This window comes from Scomber scombrus, chromosome 8 (genome assembly GCF_963691925.1).
Source record: "Scomber scombrus chromosome 8, fScoSco1.1, whole genome shotgun sequence".
In the NCBI taxonomy this organism is placed as follows: domain Eukaryota; kingdom Metazoa; phylum Chordata; class Actinopteri; order Scombriformes; family Scombridae; genus Scomber; species Scomber scombrus.
This window is the reverse complement of record NC_084977.1, coordinates 32,104,144-32,130,010: the sequence shown is the minus strand read 5'-3', so window position 1 is coordinate 32,130,010 and position 25,867 is coordinate 32,104,144. Positions and strand designations below refer to the sequence as shown.

Below are 25,867 nucleotides of genomic sequence, written 5' to 3'. Positions count from 1 at the left end.
TAGTTCAGTCTCTTTTAGAAGAGTTCATTGTATCCGATCATCAGTGATAAGACTAAGATGTTTTTTGCTCCAGTTTGAGAAGCAAAGCTGTCGTAGGTCTTGGTGTCGTTGTGTGTGAACATGTCATCCGTCCTGCAGCCTCCTTCCTTCCTTCCTTCCTTCCTGTCACACAGCGTTTTGCATAATGATTTAACTCGAAAAGGGAAAAAAATAAACAAAACAGCGGCTGGCGATATTTTGCATGAACAGCAGCAGAGCAGTGAGATGAAGGCCGACGTCACCGCCATTCAAATCACCTCCGAGGAAATCAACCCGAGATAAACTCTGAGGAAGACGTTCATCCTCCACATCGAGTTAAAGAAGATAATTAGTTTATTATAACACAAAATAAACAGCTGACAGATTAAATATATGTTCTATCCTCTCAGGGTTTGTAGCCTCAGTGCACAATAAGACAACATCTTCCTGCTGCTGCTATGATGCTTCCTGAGAGACTCGCAGCTTATTGGAAAAAGACTCTTTTCATCACAGCACTGAGTCTTTATTTCAGGGTTTGAGTTACTGAGGTGGACGGTCGGGATTCTGTTAACCTTTGTGTCGTCCTCCCGGGTCAAATTGACCCCGTCTGTTTTGACTGTTCCTTCCTTCCTTCCTTCCTTCCTTCCTTCCTTCCTTCCTTCCTTCCTTCCTTCCTTCCTTCCTTCCTTCCTTCCTTCCTTCCTTCCGTCTGTCCTTCCTCCCTCCTTTCTTCTCTCTTTCTTTCCTCCCTTCCTTCCGTCTGTCCTTCCTCCCTCCTTCCTTCCTTCCTTCCTTCCTTCCTTCCATCTGTCCTTCCTCCCTCCCTTCTTCTCTCTTTCTTTCCTCCCTTTACATCCTTCCTTCCTTCCTTCCTCCTTTCCTCCCTCCCTCCCTCCCTCCCTCCTTCTTTACGTCCCTCCTTCCCTTCTCCCTCCTTTCCTTCTTTCCTCCCTCCCTCCTTCTGTCTTTCCTTCCTTCTTTCCTCTGTCCTTCTTTCCATCCTTCCTTCCTCTTTTCCTTTATCCCTCCCTCTCTCCTTCCTTCTTTCCTCCCTACCTTCCTTCCCTCCTTTCCTTCTTTCTTCCTCCCTTCCTTCCTCCGTCCTTTCCTTTCTTCTGCTCCCTTGCATCCTTCGACACCATGCGACACCAGACCCCCGCTTATTCCAGTTGTTGTTGCTAGCTGATATCAATGGAGGCCTTGGACAGAGGACCAAACCAAATTCTTAATTAATCTTTGGGGAGATGGCTCCGTTCAAGCGAAGCTCGAGGGGTTTGTTGTTGCTGTCGCTGTCGCAATTATATGACATCACACAATACACGCTAGATGACGCCTCCGCTCCGATGACGTTGCCACAGCAACCTGTCAGATTGGTCATTAATGTGGCCCAGTCTGAACAGAGCCAAATCCTGTTTGGACACTTGCTAAACACAGTGTGGATAGTCAGGCCTAAATTTGAGAAGGAATCAGATTTGAATCAGATTTGCTTGCAGTCTGAACACAGCCATAAACCCTTCAGGCACTTTAGGAAAACATCACACCCCCTAGTGTTTTGTCTGTGAATTGCAATACGATGCAGACCTTCGAAAGGTTCACGATGGCGTTGAGTTGACGCAGAACTATATAAATCTGGCTTCAATGGACCAGTGTTGACATGACAACGCAGTAAATGGACCAGGTGTTGTCTTCTTGCCTGCTCAGATTTTCTATTCATTATTGAAGTTTGTTGAATTGAACCGTGACCTGCAGGAGTTCACATTAAGGGTGTTTTATCCATAGTTGCACTGCAGGAATTAATTCAGGCATGTTTAATCAGCATTTAACCTTTAGTTTTACTGTATATGAAAACATCTCCTATGTGTCTGCATGAGGTAAAGGACGAGGCATGAACATGACATCACTTAAATATCACACTACTTGATGAATTAGATTTCAATCTGCATCTGTTTTACTGTAACAGCTGCAAGAAAACAGCCTAATATACTCCATAGTCTCTATAGGCTCACTGTGGTTCTGATTTATTATCATATATAAAACATTTCAGAAACATCCCCCCCTCTGATTTTTTCACAAATCACTCCCTGATTTCAGCCATCTGTTTTCTCTTTCTATCTTCCTCTGTGGGCTCGTAATGTTCTGCATTCTCCTGTACTGACTTTATTTTATGGAAAATTGAAGCATACATCTGCACCAACAATAACAGACCTCCAGAGAAAAACAATTTTAGAAGTTTACGGTGCCAGAGGAAAGCCTGTGACTCTGCAAAACGTCTGTCTTTTAGATCAGATGAGAGGTTGGTAAACTGTGAGCCGTGGAGCTAAAACAGTCTGCAGCTTTTAATTCAAACTAAAGATTTCATCAACTGATTAATACTCGTCCAGTTGGAGGAGAAGAGCTCATCGAACCACCTGCTGTGACTGTCTGAGATAAAAACCTGCAGACTGTCGAGCTCGCCAAAATCTGCAGCTCTTGGAGAATCACAAGAAAATAGATCATATTGAGCAGCTGTAGTAATTCTGACTATTCTTCAGTTCAGCTGTATCTGGGTCAGTGATGAGTAAGAGCTAGCAAGATCAGCAATTCAAAAATATGTTAAAAACTAGATTTAAAAGCAGCATCAGGTTTGTTAAAATGTACATTTAGTATTTTTGTTGGTTTTATATAATTTGAAATGACATTTGCATCATTTTTTACCAAAAGTAAGACTGAATGCTCCTGAAAATGTCAAATGGTGTAACCACAAAAGAATGATACATATTACATATTTTATCCAACTAGAAAGAAAGAAAGAAAGAAAGGAGGAAAGAAGTTGGAGGAGAGAAATAAAGAAACAGAAAGAAAGATAAAAGAGGAATAAGAGAAAGAAAGCAGGTTCCTGATCTCCATGGTAACCAGAGTAAATGTAATATTTAGAACAATTGTATTCCATTACCTTTATTTAATATAAAAGTTATAATGTAAGATCATGCCAAACTAGTTGATATGGTGTTTTATTGACAATTTACTGTTTTTAAGCAAGTTGAATTATTTGGTACAAAGTTTTTATGGTTACACCACTTAGACATTTTTGCCATAATCCTCTAATATATTCTCTCTAAATGGATTAAAAGCAGAAATTTGATGCTGAGTCCACAAAAAAAGAATGTGTGCAAGTTATTCATACGTTTATTTTATCATTTTTAACCCTTTAAATTTAAACTAAACCACATGGACACAAACAAACCTCATTGACCCTTGTACTGTGTGAGTGGAGAGATTTCCTCATTCGTCGGAGGATGGAGGAGGAGGAGGAGGAGGAGGAGGAGGAGGAGGAGGAGGAGGAGGAGGAGGAGGAGGAGGAGGAGGAGGAGGAGGAGGAGGAGGAGGAGGAGGAGGAGGAGGAGGAGGATGGAGGCATTAACTCATTAGCAGACTTCACCACAGGAGACTGCTGTTAGTTTCCTGTTTCCGACAACATGAGTCTGAGTTTATCTCCAGTCTGATCAGGTCTGGTTGGGTCCTGTTGTATTGGTGCAGGTCTCGTCTGAATGCTGCCAGTATTGGTGTCTTCAGCTCCTCTGAAGCCTTCTATATAAATTTAAACATGTTGATGGATTGACAGAAAACTAACCTGCAACTATTTTGATAATTGATTAATAATTTAAAGTCATTTTTAGGAAGAAAATGCCAAAATTATGTATTTCCTGCTTCTTAAATGTGAATATTTTTGGTGTTTTTAGCTCTTTTATGAATAGTTAGTGGTGGACTGTTGTTTGGGACAAAACAAGACAATTGATGGCGTCATTTTTGGGGAAATAGCGATTTAAACTCTTCATAATTTTCTCCAATTTTATAGAACCAAACAATTAATCGAGAAAATAATCGTTAGTATAGGAACAGTATGCACGACAGGTTGGTCTGTATGGATTGGATTCACAGTAAAGACTTTATGTGCAGAGGTGAGCAACAAATATGTGGATTCATCCTCTAAAGGATCATGAATTTGATGGAAATCCGTCCGCTGGGTGTCGAGATATTTACTCGACCACCCGGCAGACCTTCTGAAATAACCATCGAGCACCAGGAAAAGTCATCTGAGTGGAGAGTTACTCAGGAGGTGGAAGCAGGATATCCACAGTGTGCATGATTGGTTATTGTGCTGTGTGTGTGTTTGGTGTGTGTGTGTGTGTGTGTGTGTGTGTGTGTGTGTCATGGGGGGGGCAACGAGAGACGGATCTAACCTTTTTAAAAGCTGCATTGTTTAGACTCGGAGGAAAAAACAAGATAATCCCCCCGAGGATCGTCTGAGCCTTAAACTGCAGCTGCTGATGAAGAACCAACCTCTGCCTTATTTACACCACGAGACAACAAACCCTTTAAACTGTTTAACTAACATTAACTCATGTGTATTTTACCTCTGAACCCAAAATCAAAATGTTTCTTTATGGTATCAGTGAGTCTTCTTACTCTCATTTTAAGGAATACATGACTTTCCCCCTGAATTAAGACATTTCACTCATCCATTATACAATTATGTTTATATTTTAGGGTTTTGGCTGATGTTATAAGTCTTAAATATTCTCCATATTCAGTCAATATTCTGCTTTTTTGCATGCACGGTGCATTTAAATGGAAATATTGTAGATGTTATTTTATCGATGTTTCTCCAAAATCTTTCCTGAGCTTGATGGAGATGGAGAAACGATGGGGTTTAAAGGGTTAATGTTCAGCATCAAAGACACACTCCTGATGTTTTGCTGTTTCAGAGCCAATAGTTTGTCATTTCTTCAGTATGATGCAACAGAGTGGAGTTTAAATTTCTCATCGGCCTCCTTGAAGTATCTCGCTATTATATCCTCCATAACTTCAGCCAGGGTTGAGTTTTCCTCACTGAGTTTTCTGTGAAGTTGATCCATCATGTCTTGTTTTCTGCATTTACTCAAGTGGTAAGATATGTGGGAAAAAATAGTCCAATATCTATTAAACTGCCCACACTGTTGAGGCTTTTCTTTTAGTTTTGGGACGGCTGTGGCTCAGGAGGAAGAGCAGGTCGTCCACCAATTGGAAGATTGGCGGTTCGATTCCCGGCTCCTACAGTCCACATGTCGATGTGAATGTTTATGAATGGTTAGTTTCCTCCTGATGAGCAGGTTGTGTGGTAGCTCCTGTCATCAGTGTATGAATGTGTGTGAATGAGTGAATGAAACATGTAGTGTAAAAGCGCTTTGAGTGGTCGTATCGACTAGAAAAGCAGTTTATCAGTACAGTCTATTTACCATTTAGTTTGAGGAGGATAAACACCGAGACACCAGGGTTAATTATAATGAGTTGTTAGTTATAATTAAGGCCTTTTTCTAACTTAAGGCTCTTCCTCAGTCACAGCAGCATGACATGGATGTGGGTGATGGTGCTCATCTTAAACTACTTGCTACTACTAAGGTCTATCTCTTGGAGTTGGTTTAATAGCAGATTTAACACCTCAGTTCTGCACAGACTGTAGGAAGGTTAATAATGTAACCCAGCCTGACTCTGTCCCTCTTTCCTGTGTAAAAGACTGCATTGATACGGAGGGAAACAGCATGCTATGTGACCATGCTAGATGTGCATATAACTTCCTGCAGTACACTGTGATGGTGTTTGGCATGTGAGGCGTCGCTGCCGCCTTTCAGCAGCTCATGTAAAGCGTTATCTGGTGTGTGAAGCCTATTTTAGATCATTTTATAGTGTATTCACCTGATTGAGAGAGTCCCATTAACGCTCCTCTGACTGTTTCCCAGTTCCTGTGTGAGTCTGCAAAAGCTACCATCACTTATCTTGGCAGGAAGTAGATCAGGGATGAGTTCAACCCTTTGCAGCCCAAGTAGCCAGCTCACATCACCAAATGTCAGCTGGGTTGTTCCCTAGGGTTAGCAGGTTACTAGAGGGCATTTTGCAGATCGCTGAACTGCCACTGATAGGAGCAATGATTGAGATCGACTCCTGAAACTGTGAGGAAAGAGCAGGTATACATAACTCACTGCAGAGGACATAACAGTGTAGATGACTTGCTGATATTTGGTACATTTTTAAGAGTTTTTACCCCCAAAAAAGCTGTTAAATTATACAGATAATACCTCAACATTGTCATGCATGAATTATCCAAATTTAAAGTTAAAAAATGAAAGGATTGGACATCTTTTCTTTTGCAACTGAGCTACAAAAAGCTTCTTTTTCCCCCCCTCCCCGTCTGAAAGCATCTTCAGCTTCGGAGACGCAGTGTGATGGAGCGCCGCAGCTTCTTGTTTCCATAGTGACGCGTAGCAGGGTTTGTGTGGCCCTGTGCCATCAAACCCCGGCTGAAAAACATCCTGCAAGCTTCACAGCGAGATAATGACAGAGAGAGATCTACCCCGACATTAACACTCAGCGTAGAGCGGAGGAGAGGATAAACAGCAACCGCACACTCAGGCATGTTTATCCATTAAGTGGAGGGTGTGTCACTGGGAATTACCCATTAGAGTTTGTGGATATTGAGCACTTAAAGCTGGGTAAATACTCATTTAATGAATTCTGGTGCCAGTGATGTGGTTTGCAGCTGCACACAGAGAGAAAAACAGCAGAAACGGACGAGCATTTATATTTATCTGGCTCAGTTCAGACCTTTATTGTCTCGAGGGGAAATTTGGTTTGCAGTGATTGTACAAAAATCAACTAACACAACAACCATGAATACATAAATAAATAAATAAACATAACAAACATCACATCAGCATACAGCAATCACAATCGGAATAAAAGTAGAAAAGTTGTTTAGGGGTTGTACAAGTTAACTGCTTTGATTGCAAGGAAGGAAAGGAGGGAGGAAGGAAGGAGGTAAGGAAAGGAGGAAGGGAGGAAGGAAGGAATGGAGGGAGGAAGTAATGAGGGAAGGGAGGAAGGAAGGAAAGGAGGGAGGAAGGAAGGAGGTAAGGAAAGGAGGGAGGGAGGAAGGAAGGGAGAAAGGAAGGAATGGAGGGAGGAAGGAATGAGGGAAGGGAGGAAGGAAGGAAGGAAAGGAGGGAGGAAGGAAGGGAGGAAAGGAGAGAGGGAGGAAGGAAGGAAGGGAGAAAGGAAAGAAGGAAGGGAAAAAGGAAGGAAAGAAGGAGGGAGGGACGGGGAAGGAAGGAAGGGAGGAAAGAAGGGAAGGAAAGAAGAAGGGAAGGAAAGAAGGAGGGAGGGAGGAAGGGAGAAAGGGAAGGAAAGAAGGAGGGAGGGAGGAAAGAAGGAAGGACAAAAGGAAGTAAGGAAGGGAGGAAGGAACGAAGAAGGGAAGGAAAGAAGGAACAGTCAAATCAGACGGGGTGAATTTGACCCGGGAGGATGACACACGAAGGTTAAAACAAGCCTGCCAATGATCTCTGAGAGAGAGTTTGAGCTGCTGATGCTAATTATCTTACTGGCTTCTTCTTTCACTATTTAGACGTTTCGACTGTCTGTTTGCTGAGCTTTGTTTGGTTCTTTCCTACGTAACTGAATCCCCCCGCATCAGGAATCTGGCCGAGTTTTTTTAGCAGGAACGAGCAGAAATCTGAGACTGTGTGTGTGTGTGTGTGTGTGTGTGTGTGTGTGTGTGTGTGTGTGTGTGTGTGTGTGTGTGTGTGTGTTGCCAGCAGTCATAGGTTGACGAACCACAGCAGGGAGAACACAGAGTAAAGAGATCTGGTTGATGGTGTGTGTGTGTGTGTGTGTGTGTGTGTGTGTGTGTGTGTGTGTGTGTGTGTGTGTGTGTGTTTGTGTGTGTGTGTGTGTGTGTGTGTGTGTAGAGTGAAAGAGAGAGAGACCTTGGAGACGTGCACAGAGACACACAGTCTGATTGGACGCTCAGAAATTACTCATAAACTCCAGAAAAGATGCTAACGAGTACTCACAGCAGCCTCGGTGACCTGATTACAGTGCTGTGCAGGAATCACTGTGTGTGTGTGTGTGTGTGTGTGTGTGTGTGTGTGTGTGTGTGTGTGTGTGTGTGTGTGTGTGTGTGTGTGTGTGTGTGTGTGTGTGTGTGTGTGTGTGTGTGTGTGTGTGATATCATCTGGTGTTTTTAAGTCAGGCAGGAGGAGGAAGACTAAGACTAAGAGATGGAAAATAAGTGTGGAGTTTTTTGAGCTCAGGTTTTGTTTTTAGAAAGCGTCGTCATGTGTGAAGCTTCTTGGCTAAAAGAGATTCATAAACTTCCAAACAAAGAGATTATAACTGCAGCTGCTTCTGGTTGGTTTTTAAGCAGAGCTGCTTTTATGCAGATGAATCTAAAAAAGGGAAGATTTTCAGCATTTTTGGAATAGCTGTTTCAGGATTTAGTTACTGAATTATCATGATCGATTTATTTAACCTTCCTGTCGTCCTCCCGGGTCAAATTGACCCCGTCTGTTTAGACTGTTCCTTCTTTCCTCCCTTCCTTCCTTCCTTCTGTCCTTCCTCCCTCCTTCCTTCCTTCCTCCATCCGCCTTTCTTCCTTCCTTCTGTCCTTCCTCCCTTCCTTATTTCCTCCCTCCCTCCCTCCCTCCCTTCCTTTCTCCCTCCCCTCCCTCCCTCCCTCCCTCCCTCTTTCTCTCTTTCTTTCCTCCCTCCTACCTTCCTTCTTTCCTCTGTCCTTCTTTCTTTCCTTCCTCACTTCTTCTTTTCCTTTCTCCCTCCCTCCCTCCTTCTTTCCTCCCTCCCTCCTACCTTCCTTCCTTCCTTCTTTCGTCCGTCCTTCCTTTCCTTCCTCCCTTCCTTCTTTCCTTTCCTCCCTTCCTTCCTCCCTCCGTTTCTTCCTCCCCTCCTTCCTTCCTTCCTTCTTTCTTTCTTCCTTCCTTCCTCCCTTCCATGCTTCCTCCGTCCCTCCCTCCTTTCCTTCCTTCTTCCTCCCTTCTTCCTCCCTCCCTCCCTTCTTCCTCCCTCCTTTCCTTCCTTCCTCTCCTTCCTTCCTTCCTTGACTCGAGGACAACAGGAGGGTAAATCGCTCCCAACGGGTTCAGATTGATCAGATTCCCTTCATCGTGCCAGAGTAGAAAACAGATCGTGATGATTAATCGTCTTTCCGTCATTTGAGTACACATCTTGAACTCAACTTCCTGGTTCATCGTCTGCCTGCAGCAACACGCCTCAACTTCTTATTGTTGGTGTGAAATCTGACCAGCCGTCGAGTGTCGGGTGAACAAACACGAGCTGGAAACTCAGTATTTGAAGCCTCGAGAATAAAAGGTGTTTTCGTGTGTGTGTGTGTGTGTGTGTGTGTGTGTGTGTGTGTGTGTGTGTGTGTGTGTGTGTGTGTTGGTCCAACCTCTGAGTAATATTCCTGATCTGTTTTATTCTCCGTGTTCCTGCAGGTCAGGCCGAGGCGGAGCTGAAGGGGTTCATTCGTACTACAGGAAGCAGTTCTCGGTGTGGCGGTTCTCTCAGGTAGAAGATGACCTGGAGCAGCAGAAGGAGATGATCACACAGCTGCTCAAACAGAAGGTACGCGGCTCAATGGTTTCACTGGTTTCACTGGTTTCACTGGTTTCAGGCATCCTCAGTGGCCCAAAACGCACATTATTACACCTACTATTCAGGGTCAAGTTTAACACATTTTTACATTTGACAGCTGTAAAAACACCCTAAATGTTCTTTTAACCGGGAATTTGATGATGTAAAGTGTCCTAAAGTGGCACAAAATGCACAAAAATGAAAATATGTTAACCCTCACATACTGTCCAGGGTCAAATTTAACCAATTTTTACTTTTTAGAGCTGTAAAAACACCCTAAATGTCCTTTTACTCTGTAATCTGAAGACTTAAATTGACTTAAAGTTTCCTAAAGTGGCCCAAAAAAGTAAAAAACACTCTAAATACTTTTACTTTTAGCCTGAACTTTGATGACTTTTCCTCATGTGACCCAGAATATACAGAAATGGAAATATCTCAAACATTAGTGTGCAGCTGATTCATGTTTTTGTAGAGTATTTGCCATTGTACTAGTCATATACTATATGATGTAGCCATTTGTTTGTTCATGTGTTTTAATGATCCAGGAGGCGCTGCAGGAGGGTGAGGTGCTGTACGAGGAAGGCGTGCTTTACTTCGACGACACCCGGAAGTGGAGGGAGAGGTACGTGGTGGTGAGAGCCAACTACTGCCTGGAGTGTCACGACAGTCTGGAGGTGAGAACCACCGAGACACAAATTGACCCCGTCTGTTTTGACTGTTCCTTCTTTCCTTCTGTCCATCTTTCCTTCCTTCCTCCCTTCCTCTTTTCCTTTCTCCCTCCTTCCTTCCTTCCTTCCTTCCTTCCTTCCTTCCTTCCTTCCTTCCTTCCTTCCTTCCTTCCTTCCTTCCTTCCTTCCTTCCTTCTGTCCTCCTTTCCTTCCTTCCTCCCTTCCTCTTTTGCTTTCTCCCTCCATACCTCCAACCTTCCTTCCTTCCTTCTTTCCTCCGTCCTTCCTTCCTCCCTTCCTTCTTTCCTTTCCTCCTTTCCTACCTTCTTTCCCTTCTTCCTTCCTTCTTCCCTCCTTTCCTTCCTTTTTCCTTTCCTCCTTTCCTTCCTTCTTCCTTTCCTCCTTTCCTTCCTTCCTCCTTTCCTTCCTTCTTCCTTTCCTCCTTTCCTCCCTCCCTTTCTTCCTCCTTTCCTACCTTCCTTCCTTCCTTCCCTTCTTCCCTTCTTCCTTCCTCCCTCCTTTCCTCCCTCCCTTCCTTCCTCCTTTCCTTCGTTCTTCCTCCCTTCCTTCCTTGACTCGAGGACAACAGGAAGGGTTAAATGGAGCCAATCTGAGATGCTGAAAGTCACAAATCCACCAATGCCACTTTTTCCTTTTCTGTCCTTTTTTTTATCAGACTTTTGTTAAAGGGGTTCCTCCGCGCCACAAGCTGCTGCCTACAGGGGGCACTGTTCTGACCACAGAGGAGAAGTACATGGCCATGGTGGACAAATGCTTCCCTGATGATACTAGTGAGTGAACGAGTTTCTGCTCACTGTTTAGCTGCAACTTTACTGTTCTGGTTCACTCTCAGAGCTCTCATAGAACATTTCTGATGGTTAAACTGAGTCCTTCACTCCTGAATCCTGCAATTTTTAGTGTTTAATGAGTTAAAGTATCTCTAACATATATTTCTATAACATGTCATCACTGTCAGTTAGATAAAAGTCACTATAAAGCTCTGTAAAGCTTCTCATAACATTGTTTTCAGAGACAAAATCTGTAAAAAGCCACTATAAGTGCATTAAGTTTTCACAATTATCAGATTCATTACTGAAAGTTTCAAATTCCAATGTCTGAAAAGTGTTTTGTTGGAGTTTCCAAACCTGTTTTTAACCATCTGAAGAACATTTCTGATGGTTAAACTGAGTCTTTCACTGCTGAATCCTGCAGTTTTTACTGTGTTAATGTGTTTGATGAACCTACAGAGAATTATCAGAGACTCTGCAGCTTCCTCTCAGCTTTACAGCTTAATAGTTGAGTTTCAGCTCATTGTTTAGCTGCTACTTTACTGTTCTGGTTCACTCTCAACTGCTCTCATAACGTCTTTTTCAGAATAAAAGCCACTGTACTCTACCTGCTACAGACACAGTTATCTGTAGACTAGCTGCTGAACATAGTGGAGCATTTAGATATTTCCCTCAGGAGTTGGTAGAGAGTAAAAACAGAGCTAACAGAGAGAATATTAGACTTTACATTCAGCAGGTTGGACAGAAACACGATGAACTAATGAATGATAATGTTGATCAGTAACTGCTGCATGTGGAGATAAAGCAACTGTTTGCTGAAGGTTTACAGCTCAGGGGAATCAGATATATCAGGACTCTGGATACACACACAGTAGCTGTTAGTAGATCAGTTCATTGTTGGTTTTACATGAGATTTATTGACAATAAGAGAAATGTAGAACATTATCAGACGCAGTCAAAAGTTCACATTTAAAAGGTTTTAATGAGTTTGTTTTGGGTCTCGTCATATTTGAAGAAGCCTTGTTAAACAGTAGTTAGAGGCTGAGTCATGAATCCAGGTGAGATCAGGTGTGTTGACGCAGGTTAACGTCAGGTCTGAAGGAAGACGTGAGTCACACAGAGAGATTCTCACGGCTGATTTAAATGGAAACGCTCGGAGTAAATTCCCTGGAAACAGAGTCTGTGACGGCGCCTGTTCAGACCTGCAGGCAGCCGGACGCTAACAGCACAGAACATAAACCTTCCTGCTGCTGTTTTCATTTAAGACTCCTGTAGTCCTCAAGTCAAGGAAGGAAGGGAGGAAGGGAGGAAGAAGGAAGGAAAGGAAGAAGGAGGGGAGAAAGAAGGAAGAAGGAAGGAAAGGAAGAAGGAGGGGAGAAAGAAGGAAGGAAAGGAGGAAGGAGGGGAGAAAGAAGGAAGGAAAGGAAGAAGGAGGGGAGAAAGAAGGAAGGAAAAGAAGAAGGAGGAAGGAAGAAGGTAGGAAAGGAGGGAGGAAGGGAGGAAGGGAGGAAGAAGGAGGGGAGAAAGAAGGAAGAAGGAAGGAAAGGAAGAAGGAGGGGAGAAAGAAGGAAGGAAAGGAGGAAGGAGGGGAGAAAGAAGGAAGGAAAGGAAGAAGGAGGGGAGAAAGAAGGAAGGAAAAGAAGAAGGAGGAAGGAAGAAGGTAGGAAAGGAGGGAGGACGGGAGGAAGAAGGAAGGAAGGATGGAAGGGAGGAAGAAGGAAGGAAAGGAGAGAGAAAGGAAGGAAAGGAAGAAGGAGGGGAGAAAGAAGGAAGGAAAGGAGGGAGAAAGGAAGGAAAGGAGGGAGGGAGGAAGGAGGGAAGGAAGGAAGGAAGGAAAGGAGTGAGGAAGGAAAGATGGAAGGAAGGAAGGAGGGAGGGAAGGAGAGAGGAAGGAAGGATGGAAGGGAGGAAGAAGGAAGGAAAGGAGGGAGAAAGGAAGGAAAGGATGGAAGGGAGGAAGAAGGAAGGAAAGGAGGGAGAAAGGAAGGAAAGGAGGGAGGGAGGAAGGAGGGAAGGAAGGAAGGAAGGAAAGGAGTGAGGAAGGAAAGATGGAAGGAAGGAAGGAGGGAGGGAAGGAGGGAGGAAGGAAGGAAGGATGGAAGGGAAAATAATGAGATTGAAGCTCAAACCTGTTCTTCTGTTTCAGATGTGAAGGAGGACTTTGCTCCTCCGCTGTCGGGGATGCCGGGTCAGTTCCCCGTCTACCTGCGTCTCCCCTACAGGAGAGACTCGTACTTCTGCTTCAGACAGCAGGTCAAGCAGGCAGCCTTCCTCTCCATCCTGTCCGACTGCATCCGGCACCAGAACCAAGGTAGCAGGACCCTCCTCATCCTCACTAACACACACACACAAACACACACACACACACACACACACACAAAAACACACACACACACAGAGAGAGAGACACACACATGTACTACAAAAGGAAAACCTGAGCTGAACATTAAGCTTTTTTCTAGTTTGTTATATTGTTGTTGTTCTTATTGTTTGTTTTATTTGAGTCTAATTCTCACACATATCTTCATGTTTGTCAATAAGTTGACAATTGAGAATAAGTAATAAAAAAAATAATAAGTCAAAATAAAATGATACAATCAAAAAATATATACATTATTCTTCCAAAAAATAAGCAATAAAAATAGTAAAAATCCATAAAACCATTTTATTCCATTATAGATTGAATATTAGTGTAAATACAGCATCATATTGATAAGACATAAACAGTTTAATAGACACTGACTTCATTAACAGTCCATCTCAACGTGATCTGAATGACAAACTTTGAACCTTTCGACCCCTCGAGGAACGCAGAGACAGACTTCAGCATCACTTGGACCACTTTCCACAGTTGCCATGGCAACAGACTCATCACACTGGATCCACCAGAGGAGCAGAAACTGAGCTTTTTTTCTTTTTTTTTTGTTGTAAATGTTTTATTGTTTTTTTTTTACCATTATTATCCCACAGAGATGAAACATACAGAACATATGTATATCACATCAATTCACACATTCATCTCCAACATGTAGAAGTGCATTGTTCAGCAGAAACTGAGCTTTTTAATCACGTTGAAGGGGAAACGCCGCTCTGTGCAGCCGAGCACGTTTGAAGGAGCGATGAAATAAAATCAGCTGATGATGGAAGCCACACTGCAGCGTTTATCCTCAATTAACCTGATTTATTTTATTTAACATGCTTCTTTTTTCTCTCTCTGTCAGACTTCCTGAAGAAGAAGACGTGTGAGGTGCAGGCCTTCCTTAAAGCCATCCAGCTCTACAGGCAGGACAAAGGCCGATATGAAGCCTGGGACATGCTGATCGGCAGCGACGTCAGAGTGAGTCAGAGGCTTGAACCATAAACACATCAACAATACTTTAAATACTTTATTAATGATCTCAACATATTAAACAGAGTCTGACATTTAGGAGCATGACGGCTCTGATTAAAGAGGAGTGTGAGGATTTAAGACAGATGAAGACTTATGTTATAAACAAGCCAACAGATTATTCAGATAAAACACTTAAAACTGAGAGTGAGCACAGCTGTAATGTTGCTGATAATCTAAACTGTTTATAGTGACAGTAAGTGTGTAGGAAGTAGGGAGTAGGAAGTAGGAAGTAGGGAGTAGGAAGTAGGAAGTAGGTCAAAGTTGAAGCAGCTCTGAAGAAGCTCGTCTGTAAACGTTTTCTCCTTCAGTTTCATGTTTGATGATAAAAACTTAAAAATAAAAAAATATGATCCAAGTTGTGATGAACTGAGGATTATCTCATAGAAGACGAGTTCTTCCCTCTTAGTGTTTCCCTGTTGAGCTGTGGTGTAACCATAGTAACACAAAGACTTTGCTACGAAAAACACTGTAACGTAGAAACATAGAAGATGAAGATTTCACTCATCTTCCTCCTGCCTTTTCTTTCTTTCTTTCTTTCTTTCTTTCTTTCTTTCTTTCTTTCTTTCTTTTTTTCTTTCTTTCTTTCCTCATCTTCCTCCTCCTTGTTCTTTCTTGCTCCTCTTCCTCCCTTTTCTTTCTTTCTTTCTTTCTTTCCTCATCTTCCTCCTCCTTGTTCTTTCTTGCTCCTCTTCCTCCCTTTTCTTTCCTCTTCTTTCTTTCTTTCTTTCTCTCTTTCCTCCTCCTACTTTCCTCATCTTCCTCCTCCTTTTTCTGTTTCTTTCTTTCTTTCTTCCTTTCTTTCTTTTTTTATTTCTTTCTTTCGTTCTTTCTTTATTTCTTTCTTTCGTTCTTTCTTCCTTCTTCCTCGTTCTTTCATCTTCCTTTTCCTTTCTTTCTTTCTCTCCTCATCTTCTTTCTTTCTTTCTTTCTTTCTTTCTTCCCTGCTCATCCTTTCCTCATCGTCCTCCTCCTTGGTCTTTCTTTCTTTCTTTCTTTCTTTCTGTCTTTCTTTCTGTCTTTCCCCATCTTTCTCCACGTTGTTCTTTCTTTCTTTCTTTCTTTCTTTCTTTCTTTCTTTCCCCATCTTTCTCCACGTTGTTCTTTCTTTCTTTCTTTCTTTCTTTCTTTCTTTCTTTCTTTCTTCCTCTCTCTCTTCAGCTTCATATTAGCTTCAGATCAACTTTTAAATCCATGTTTCCATCACTTCCATTGTAAGTTTATTATGAAGGAATCTTCTAATGGTCAGAATGAGTAAAAACAGAGTGAATATTAGACTTAAATATCACCAGATGGACAGAAACATGAGTCTAAATGACTGATAACGCTGCTCTGTAACTGAGTTAATGCAGCTTTAAGATCAGTGTGTCTGAGTTCAGAGTCTCCTGCATCATATTTTCAGGCTGCAGAGTATTTATACATGATGGAAAGATGAAGGGTGTGTATGAAACAGAGTCACGGCTCATTTGCCTCTAAGTCTATTTGACTTTCCAGCTGCAGAAGTAAAGAAAACACGAGAGGAGAGAAGAGAGGAGCTCCTGTTCACTCATCTTTACTCTCTTTCCTTCTTTCTTTCCTCTCTGAGCTTCCTGCTACGTTTCCCTCTTCAGTTTCCTTTTTTTCTTTTTCTTTTTAAGAGCAGAGCATAATGAGAGTGTGAATGCTCCATTGTGTTGTTGTTCGGTCACAATGCCGTTTGTTCAGAATCGGCTGGAGGTTGAAAGGAAGTTTGACTAGCGGCAGGAAGCCTTCGCTGAGGTCATTTAGTTTCAGCAAATAAGTTCAGACATTTCCTGTTGTTTCATGGTGTTCGTACACGTGCAGTAAAAATACAGCAGAGAGCACACACACACACACACACACACACACACACACACACACACACACACACACACACACACACACACACACACACACACACACACACACACACACACACACACACACACACAACCACACACACACACACACACACACAGACACAGACACACACACACAACCACACACAACCACACACACACACACACAACCACACACAACCAGACACACACACACACACACACACACACACACACCGACACCCACACACACACACACCGACACCCACACACAACCACACACACACACACAGACACACACACGCACACACACACGCCTGCACTCACTCACCGACACACACACACAACCACACACACAACCACTCACACACACACACACACACACACACACACACACACACACACACACACACACACACACACACACACACACACACACACACACACACACACAACCACACACACAACCACTCACACACAACCACTCACACACACACACACACACACACACACACACACACACACACACACACACACACACACACACACACACACACACACACACACACACACAACCACACACACACACCACTCACACACAACCACTCACACACACACACAAACACACACACACACACACACACGCACACACACACACACACACACACACACAAACACACACACACACACACACACACACGCACACACACACACACACACACACACACACACACACACACACAGAGAGTCAGAGCAGAGAAATTAGTGGAATGACTGAAATGTTGGCGGCACAAACAGCTTCACCCTGTTTTTAAAGGCACAGCTGCACAGAACACAGACTGCACTCATACAGTGAGGTGTGCAGATTTGCAACAGTTAATTGATTAATCGATTAATTGATCACTCGATTTGACAGAAAATTAAATTTGCAACTCGTTTCATAATTGTTTCTTTTTTTTATTCTGCAGAAAATGACAAAAAACTAAAGCAACTAATAGTTTCCAGCTTCTTTTATAATGAAGATTTTCTGCTTTTTCTTTGTCATAGATGATATTAAACTGAACACTGACATTTAAATAAACCAATTGATTAACTGATTGATAATATAATACATAGAGCCCGACCAATACTGGATATTTGGGAGCCGATACAGATATTAGGAGTAAAAAAAACTCTCCTCTTATACATACAGAATATGTACAGAAACACACATAATAGACCGATATCGACGGATAATATCTGTCGGGCTCTTATAATATACAGATTGATGATTAAAGTAATTGTTAGTTACAGCTGTAGCTATGTGTTTAAAGTTAGTTAATCTGTGTATTTACTGAAAAATGACTTAAATGTTTTCTGTCTGCAGCTCAATCAGTTAATTGATTAATTGATTACTTTATTGACAGGAAGTCAACTGGCAACTATTGTTTCCAGCTTCTTTATAATGAAGATTTATCTGATTTTTCTTTGTCATACATGATGGTAAACTGAGCATTTAACATGTTAAAATAATAAACCAACTGATTAAATAATTGACAAAATATTCACATCAATAATTGCAACTAAAGTAATTGTTAGTTGCAGCTGTAGCTATAATGATTTATATAAAAATTAGTTAAATGTTTTCTGTCTGCAGCTTCTTACGTAGGCGTGATGATTTCTTTCTTTTTCATTTCATTATAAACAGTTTAAAGTCTTGATTCTCCACACTGTGTTTCTGGAGAAGTTCTTTGTCTGGTTTGCTCTTATTTTACTCGTGTGAATCATTGACTCATTGAATCATTGACTCATTGAATCATTGACTCATTGACGGATGTTTTGGTGTTTCAGGTGATGGGGAACCTGGTCATGGAGCAGCTGCTGCCGTCTCTAGAGAAAGACATGCTGCCTCGCCTCAAAGCCAAGAAGACCGAGAAGAAGAGAGTCTGGTTTGCTGTGAGTCAAACTGTAACTTTTAACTTCATTTTAAATGTAGTATTACTTTCATTTTTATTTATCTTTGCTAAAATTATCTCACAAATGCTGCTGCAGAGATGAGGCAAACAAAAACAACAAGGAAAAGTTATGAAATTATTTAATCCAACTTTATTATGGCAGCTTTCATGCAGGTTCTATTGATTTAAACTATAAATGAAACAGCACATTTTAAATCTCTGCAGTATATGTAATGAGTTGTTTTGGTGCTCAGACGGTGGAGGCGGCCTACATCCTGGTGCAAGAGCATCTGTTGGAAGGTCTGTCTGCGCTGAAGGAGGACTGTCGACTGTCGGTCCGGCAGCAGGAAGTACTGATCCACTCAGACATGGACCAGATCCTCAACTCCAGACAGCAGCTGGAGGAGAAAGTCAGAGGTAAAGTTGTTGTTGTTGTTTCTCCGCCTGAAACTGATACTCACTGAGAGTCGCTGTCACATGCAGGATGAGCCGCATTCCTCTCTGATAGATGGGAATGAAACTGTCGCTGGTTTTCATTTTTATGTTGTGAATCAAAGTCAGTGAAGTTATCGTATATGGTTCCTCGCTGCTCTATAGGGTAAACATTTACCAAACAGTCTATATATAAATATAGTCTATGAACACACTATGTTACTTTATGCTCCTCCTCCTTTAAGGGTTATATAACACAGTTGTAAAAAAACAGATAATGCATTATAATTAAACTTTCTCTCAGGTTTGTGCTCGGTAAATAAATTAAATACTTATTTTTTCTTTCTTCAGCCAAAGTATCGGAGCCAGCAGAGAAGCTGTGCAGTGAGAGCGTGCAGCCGTACCTTGGCTCCGTTCTGGAGGAACTGATGGAGCCGATCAGCTCTGGTTTCCACGACGGACGACAGCTGAGCGAGAGCATGATGGACCAGGTGTGTCAGGAATACCTGCAGGGAGCCAAGAACGACGAACTCAAGAAGGTTTGTTCATCTTTATCCGATTTTTTTAAACTTTTTTTTCCTGTCATTGAAGCTCAAATAAACTTAAAGAGGGAAATAAATCAAATCAGACAGACGAGTGCGGTTACATAATCACCAAACTGAATATTTGTCCTCGAGGCTGCATCAGCTGATACTGATATAAAACACACCTGAAGCTCTGACTGAACTGTCAGCAGTGATTAAACCTGTTTTTACTTATTAAACACAAATCTCAACCTGATATTTAACCTCTATCAACACACCTGATCTCACCTGGATTCATGAACCAACTTCTAAGATCTATTTAATTAGGCTCCTCCCAAAAAACAAACTCATTAAAAAGTTTAAATTTGAACTTTTGCCCGCTTGGAGTCTGAAAGGATGTCTTATCCTTTTCTATATAGTCAATAAATCTCATGTGCAGAATCAAACCAACAATGAACTGATCTACTAACAGGTATTGTGTGTGTGTGTGTCCAAAGTCTGATATCTTATTCTTCTATTGTTGTTTATAAACTGTTAAAAACATGTCACTGACTCTTCATAATGAGGGAACATGTGACCCAGTGCAGCTGCTCGCTCCAAAGACTAATAACAGGGATCATGTTTTCAGTCTCAGAGTAATTCTGTGTAAAGCAAACGCCACTGAGAATGTATAGAAACACAGCTAACATGTTGTGCTACATATAAAAACATCTGGATTTTACAATAAAGTTCTCTCTACGACTCTTATCTTCTGACCTTGTTAAAAAAAATCAGTCTGGTATCTGTAACAAAGTCCCAGTTCTGACCTCCATGATGTCTTACTGCATCTGACCTCCATGATGTCTTACTGCATCTGACCTCCATGATGTCTTACTGTAACTGACCTCCATGATGTCTTACTGTAACTGACCTCCATGATGTCTTACTGCATCTGACCTCCATGATGTCTTACTGCATCTGACCTCCATGATGTTTTACTGTAACTGACCTCCATGATGTCGTACTGCATCTGACCTCCATGATGTCGTACTGCATCTGACCTCAATGATGTTTTACTGCAGCTGACCTCCATGATGTCTTACTGCATCTGACCTCCATGATGTCTTACTGCGACTGACCTCCATGATGTCTTACTGCATCTCTCTCTCTCTCTTTCAGGCTCTGGCCGACATGGCGAGGCCGAACCTGCTGAGCTGCTTCCAGAAGATCGGCTCCCTGCAGCAGAAACTACAACATCTGCAGGAGAGATTTGGTTTCTCAGACATCACCGGAGTTATACACAGCGCTCAGATAGACCTGCAGCAGGTACAGCTGTCTATGTGTACACACACATACACACTCACATACACACATAGACGGAGTGGGTGGAGGAATTTTCTGACTCGGTAATTTTACATTTTAAACATTTATGACACACTTGTGATTGTAACAGATGTTCTTTCATTATATTGATTCAGCGTTTCTGAGCTGAACTCATGATGAATCAGATGTGGCCTGTTGATTCATTCTCCAGCTGTTTACTGTGTGTGTGTGTGTGTGTGTGTGTGTGTGTGTGTGTGTGTGTATTTATGTCAGTAAACTGCAGTCTGATCTGATCTTTTCTCTCCTCCTGTGTGTTTTTGGGCTCAGCTGATGGAGAACGCAGCGTGCACATTTGAGCAGCTCCTCTATAAAGCCGTGCAGGATAATCCAGACGGAGCCGGATCGGCCATCGAGAAGGCCAAACACCGAGTGCTCAAGGTCTGATCATCCATAGAGACACAAAAGCTGCTGCTGGAATTAAATAGTTTAAATTATGGGAGTTTTAACAGTTTCAAAGTGCCAAAACATACAATTACTACTAATATTATAGGTAAAAATAAAATAAAATAACAGCAATTTTTATTACTACTGTTGTTTTATTGGTTAATTATTACTAAGAGTATTGTATCATATTTAATTGTCTCATTTTATAGCTCTTTTTTGAAGTTTTGAAAAATGCTGCATAATTAAAGTTTATAATAATAATAATAGACTTCATTACATAGGATCTTAAAACTGTTACAAAAAAAATGAAAACAAATCAGCACATCAATTAAATTAAATTAAATCCAGTGAATAAAAGTACAGAATTTTTAAAAAAAGAAAAAAAGGATAAAATACCCAAAATACACAATACAATGAGATAAAAGCAGTAAAGAACTCATATAAAACATGTGAAAATGTTTGGAAATTAAGTACTTAATTAGTAAAAAAGAAGGTGATGCAAGTAATTTGGCCATTCTCATGTTTTTGATACTGTTAACTTTCAATCTGTGGAAACATATTTTAACCAGCTGAAAATCCTAATGAGAAAGTGAGAAAGTGAGTTTTAAAGTTCTACAGTATCTGTGTGTAGTTAAGATGGTGATGAAATGTTTTTATAGTTATAGTTAAGTAAATAAACTCCACATGCACTGACCTTTGAACTCTGTGTGTCCTGCAGCAATATGACTATGACAGCAGCACAGTGAGGAAGAGGAGCTTCCAGGATGCTTTGGTCTCCATCACTCTGCCCTTCATCAAGAAGAACCTGGCTCCCACCTGCAAAACTGTGAGTCTCACACACACACACACACACACACACACACACACACACACACACACACACACACACACACACACACACACACACACACACACACACACACACACACACACACACACGGTAGAGCTGCTGCCACATAAAGAGCAGAAGATGTTTGTAGGAACTGTTAAATGTTTAAAGGATCAGTTCACAATTTTTCAAGTCTGTGCTCAACGACAGTCAGGAGCTTAAATGAACATTAATTGTGTTTATCTTGCTGTAATGATTCCTCCTGTTCATACTGACCATTAGAAGATCCTTCATAATGTTTACAATGGAAGTGATGGAGGACTAAATCCACAGTCCTCCTTCTGTGGAAACATGGATTTAAAAGTTGATCTGAAGCTAATATGAAGCTTCAGTCGTCTGAATGAGGAAGAAGAGGAAGAAAGAATAACAAGGAGGGGGAAAAGATGAATAAAGGAAGAGAGAGAAAGAAAGGAGGAAGATGAAGAAAAGAAAGAAGGAAAGTAAGAAGAGGAAGAAAGAAAAACAAAAAAGAAAGAAAGAAAGAAAAATGAAAGGAAAATTAAGGGAAAAAGGGAGGAGGAGAAAGACAGAACAAGAAGAAAGAAAGAAAGAAAGAAAGAAAGAAAGAAAGAAAGAAAGAAAGAAAGAAAGAAAGAAAGAAGAGGAGGAGAGTAACTGAGTCAAATCTTCTATGTTTCAACGTTACAGTGTTTTTAGTAGCAAAGTCTTTGTGTTACTATACTTCCACCACAGCTCAACAGGCTCAAACACTAAGAGGGAATCTGATGCTAAAAAGACTGTAAATGTGTCAGATATCATTTGATATGACTAACTCAGACTGCTGAAGCTCAATAGAAGCTGATCATCTACTTTAAATGCCTGTGTGGACAGTATGAACATGAGGAATGATTACAGATTACAGAGGGAAAGAATCTCTGCACATCTGATTTTTGCAACAGTCACGTTGGAGGAAACTAACTCACAGATACACCTGATGAAGGCTGAATAGACTAAAACATATTCAACTACTGAATAAGATAATTTAACAGTCTTATTAAAGTTTGACCCATGCGTCTTTTTCTCTCTACAGGAGCTTCAGGCTCTGGAGCCGTCCGTCTACGCCGATCACTCAAACTTCATCCACGTCGAGAACGTTTATGAAGGCGTCCTCCTCCAAACTCTGGACAAGGAAGTCACACAAGGTACGATCACACCGACAGTGTTACGCTACAGATGTTGAATCAGCCAAACAAACACTCTCTAATGCTTCCTGTTCCTGTTTGGTCCTGCAGTGGTGAAGGAGGCCGCGAGCCTGAAGAAGTACAACCTGTTCACAGACAGCAGAGACCTGGTGAGCGAGTCCAGCCGCTCCAGCCTCTCCTCTCCGTCCCGGTCCACTCCTGGCAGCCCTGCCATGCTGCTGGCCTCCCCCGCTAAAACCTCCACTGAGGCCACGCCCCCATCCCCGTGCCCGCCCTCTCCTCTCGTGGTCAACGGTTTGTCTTCCAGCCCCAAGAAGGAGCAGAAGGAGCAGAAGGAAGAGAAAAAGGACACCGTGCTGCAGCAGAGTGAACCCTCTGCAGGTGTTATGGTCATTGAGACGCCGCTTGGAGAGATCGAACAGAAAGAAGCTGCTGAGAGTGTCGCCATCAGTCAGGAGGCGACGCTGCCAGCAGCCAAGGCAGAGGAAGTCGTCCAGAGTGTGCAGGCAGAGACCAGCAGCACTGTGGCACCTGAAGCACCTGTCACACCTGTCGTACCCAAGAAATCTGAGGCACCTGAGGCTCCTGTCACACCTGTCGTACCCAAGAAATCTGAGGCTTCTGTGGCATCTGTTGTACCTGAAACACCTGAGGCACCTGTTGTACCTATCGTATCTGAGACATCTGAGGCTTCTGTGGCATCTGTTGTACCTATCGTACCTGAATCACCTAAGGCACCTGAGGCTCCAGCAGCAGCTCCAGCAGAAACGACCACAGCTCCAGCAGAAACAGCAGCTGTGAGTGAGACGCAGGATGTTAGCGGAGCAGCAGCTGCTCAGACTGAGATCCAAGAAGATAAAGAGATCTCCACTGTAACAACTGAAGCTGAGACAAGTCCTGAGCTGCAGATCCAGAACATGGACGCAGAAATCACCTCGTCAGAAATCACCACTGTTGTAGAAAGTATTAAAGCAGATGTAGAAGAAGCTGCAGCACACAGTGAAGCTCCTGCTGAAGCTGCAGAGCCTGAACCTGAACCAGTAACCCCTGCAACAGAATGTAATGGTTCCCAAATTGCAGCCAGCAGCAGTGACGAGGCTCAACCTGAGAGCGCAGAAGACAAGTCAGCGGCTCCCTCTGGTGGTAAAACAGCTGTAATTACACCCAGCTCTGACCTGAAGGCAGAGGAAGATGTGAGAGCTGAGCCGAACTCTCTGGATGTGTCGGCAGGAAGCGAGTCACCACCGTCAGATGTATCATCGTCCACGGAGGAGACGAAAGTGTTGCAGAGCGGCGAGGATGTCGTCATGACAACCACTGATGTCGTGGAGGAAGAGGAAGTCAAACATGCGAGCTCAGACGAACCTGCAGAGGAGAAAACTACTAACGAGGAGCCGTCACCTCAGACAGAAGCTGTGAGCGTGGAATCGGTAGAGGCGGCAGAAGTTCACGATGAATCCGCCAAAAAGGAAGTACCGTCCAGTCCTGAAGCCAAACAGGAAGTACCGTCCAGTCCTGAAGCCAAACAGGAAGCACCGTCCAGTCCTGAAGCAACAGAGGATGAACCGTCCAACCCTGAAGATCCGCCTCTGGACTGCATCAAAGAGATCCGCAACCTGGTGGTGGAGGTGATCGAGGTGGAGGAGCTGCTGCAGCGTTATCCCAGCGGAGTACCGACGGAGGAGTGAAGCGTGTCACAGGACAGGAAGGACAAATATGGGACTAAATAATTATTATAAAACATATGTTCTGCTGAAAGGAATCAAATTATCACCGGAATATAAAGAAAGAGTCAACGTGAAAAAACAAGGAAAAGACTCTTGAGGAAAGATCACAAAAGCTTCCAAAGGGACATTTTATGCATGAAATTCTGATAAATTATTTATACAATCAATACATCTGCTCTGTGAGATGGACAGGAATGTCTTAGTTTCATATACACAAAAATTACTTTAGCATCAGATTAATTTAGAAAATGTAGATTTAAAACTATTTTATTACACAAGTCAGAAAAGAGACTTTTTTTAAAACTGTGTTATTAATTAGGTTTATTCATCCGTTTTATTTTAAGGGAATAGTTAAACAATTTTGGGAAATATGCTTATTCTTTCTTACAGAGAGTTAATCAACCTCATGATTGTGTTAAAGGAGAATTTTAGGCCTCTAGATTCTAATAATTATAGTAATCATAAAGTTCATTTAAAGAGCACTTATTCAAATCTGCACCTACAAAGGCTGAACAGGACAAAATAAACCTTTAGTGCTCCAACAACAGCAGAGAAGAAGAAGACTGAAAGCTAGTAAACATAAATGTGAACTTTAAACTGAAGGATTTAAAATATTTTATGAGGAAGGAAACTTATTCAGCATGTTTGTTGGACCTAAAGGATTCACACAGTGAGTTTTAATAAGAAACACTGAATGTAAACATAACGAACAGGGAAATCTCTTTATGCTGCGTTCATGACGTAAAGGAATAATTGTAATTATGAGTTTTATCACCTGTAAATTACATAATTACACCAAAGAAAAGCCCCAACATTACCTTACCTGGTACTTAACGTGGATGCCTCACGTCAGCCTCTGTTGGTTTTTTTGTAATGTAATTAATGACATTTAATGGATTTAAATTGTAATTTTGTTAATGCACGGTATTTTAAACCCTCGAACGACAAACTCAGTTACCATAGAAACCATCTTGAGCTCAGCATGAAGACTGGAAGTAGATGAAAACATCTCTCAACATGACATAAAGGAGTTATTGTAATTATGAGTTTATCATCTGTAAATTACGACTGAGAAACTCAGATAATCCTGAACTGGCACTTAACATGGATAAACATACATTTAATGGATTTAATGTAATTTTTGTGTCTGTCAGATGACGATCACATCTTGTCATCTCCACCATCCATAACGTACATACTGTGTTTATTATGTAGTACGACATAAATGAGCTGGAGTCACGGACATGGTTAGCTTAGCTTAGCATAAAGACTGGAAGTAGATGGAACTGCTAGCATGGCTCCACAGTGGAGAAAAAAAGCACATCTACCAAC

General features: G+C 42.0%; 1 protein-coding gene across 1 annotated transcript in view; it reads left to right on the top strand.

Annotated features, from left to right (window-relative positions):
• Positions 1-24,981, top strand: part of niban1a (niban apoptosis regulator 1a) — a 36,344-nt gene extending 11,363 nt beyond the window's left edge. The window contains 14 exon segments of the mRNA XM_062424888.1: positions 9,321-9,347; positions 9,350-9,450; positions 10,005-10,133; positions 10,804-10,918; positions 13,062-13,226; positions 14,137-14,252; positions 17,972-18,076; positions 18,330-18,492; positions 18,859-19,046; positions 20,190-20,336; positions 20,661-20,771; positions 21,496-21,603; positions 22,697-22,808; positions 22,899-24,981. Coding sequence (XP_062280872.1) covers positions 9,321-9,347; positions 9,350-9,450; positions 10,005-10,133; positions 10,804-10,918; positions 13,062-13,226; positions 14,137-14,252; positions 17,972-18,076; positions 18,330-18,492; positions 18,859-19,046; positions 20,190-20,336; positions 20,661-20,771; positions 21,496-21,603; positions 22,697-22,808; positions 22,899-24,496 — 3,185 coding nt within the window. The 3' untranslated portion in view covers positions 24,497-24,981.
• The last annotated feature ends 886 nt before the right edge of the window (positions 24,982-25,867 follow it).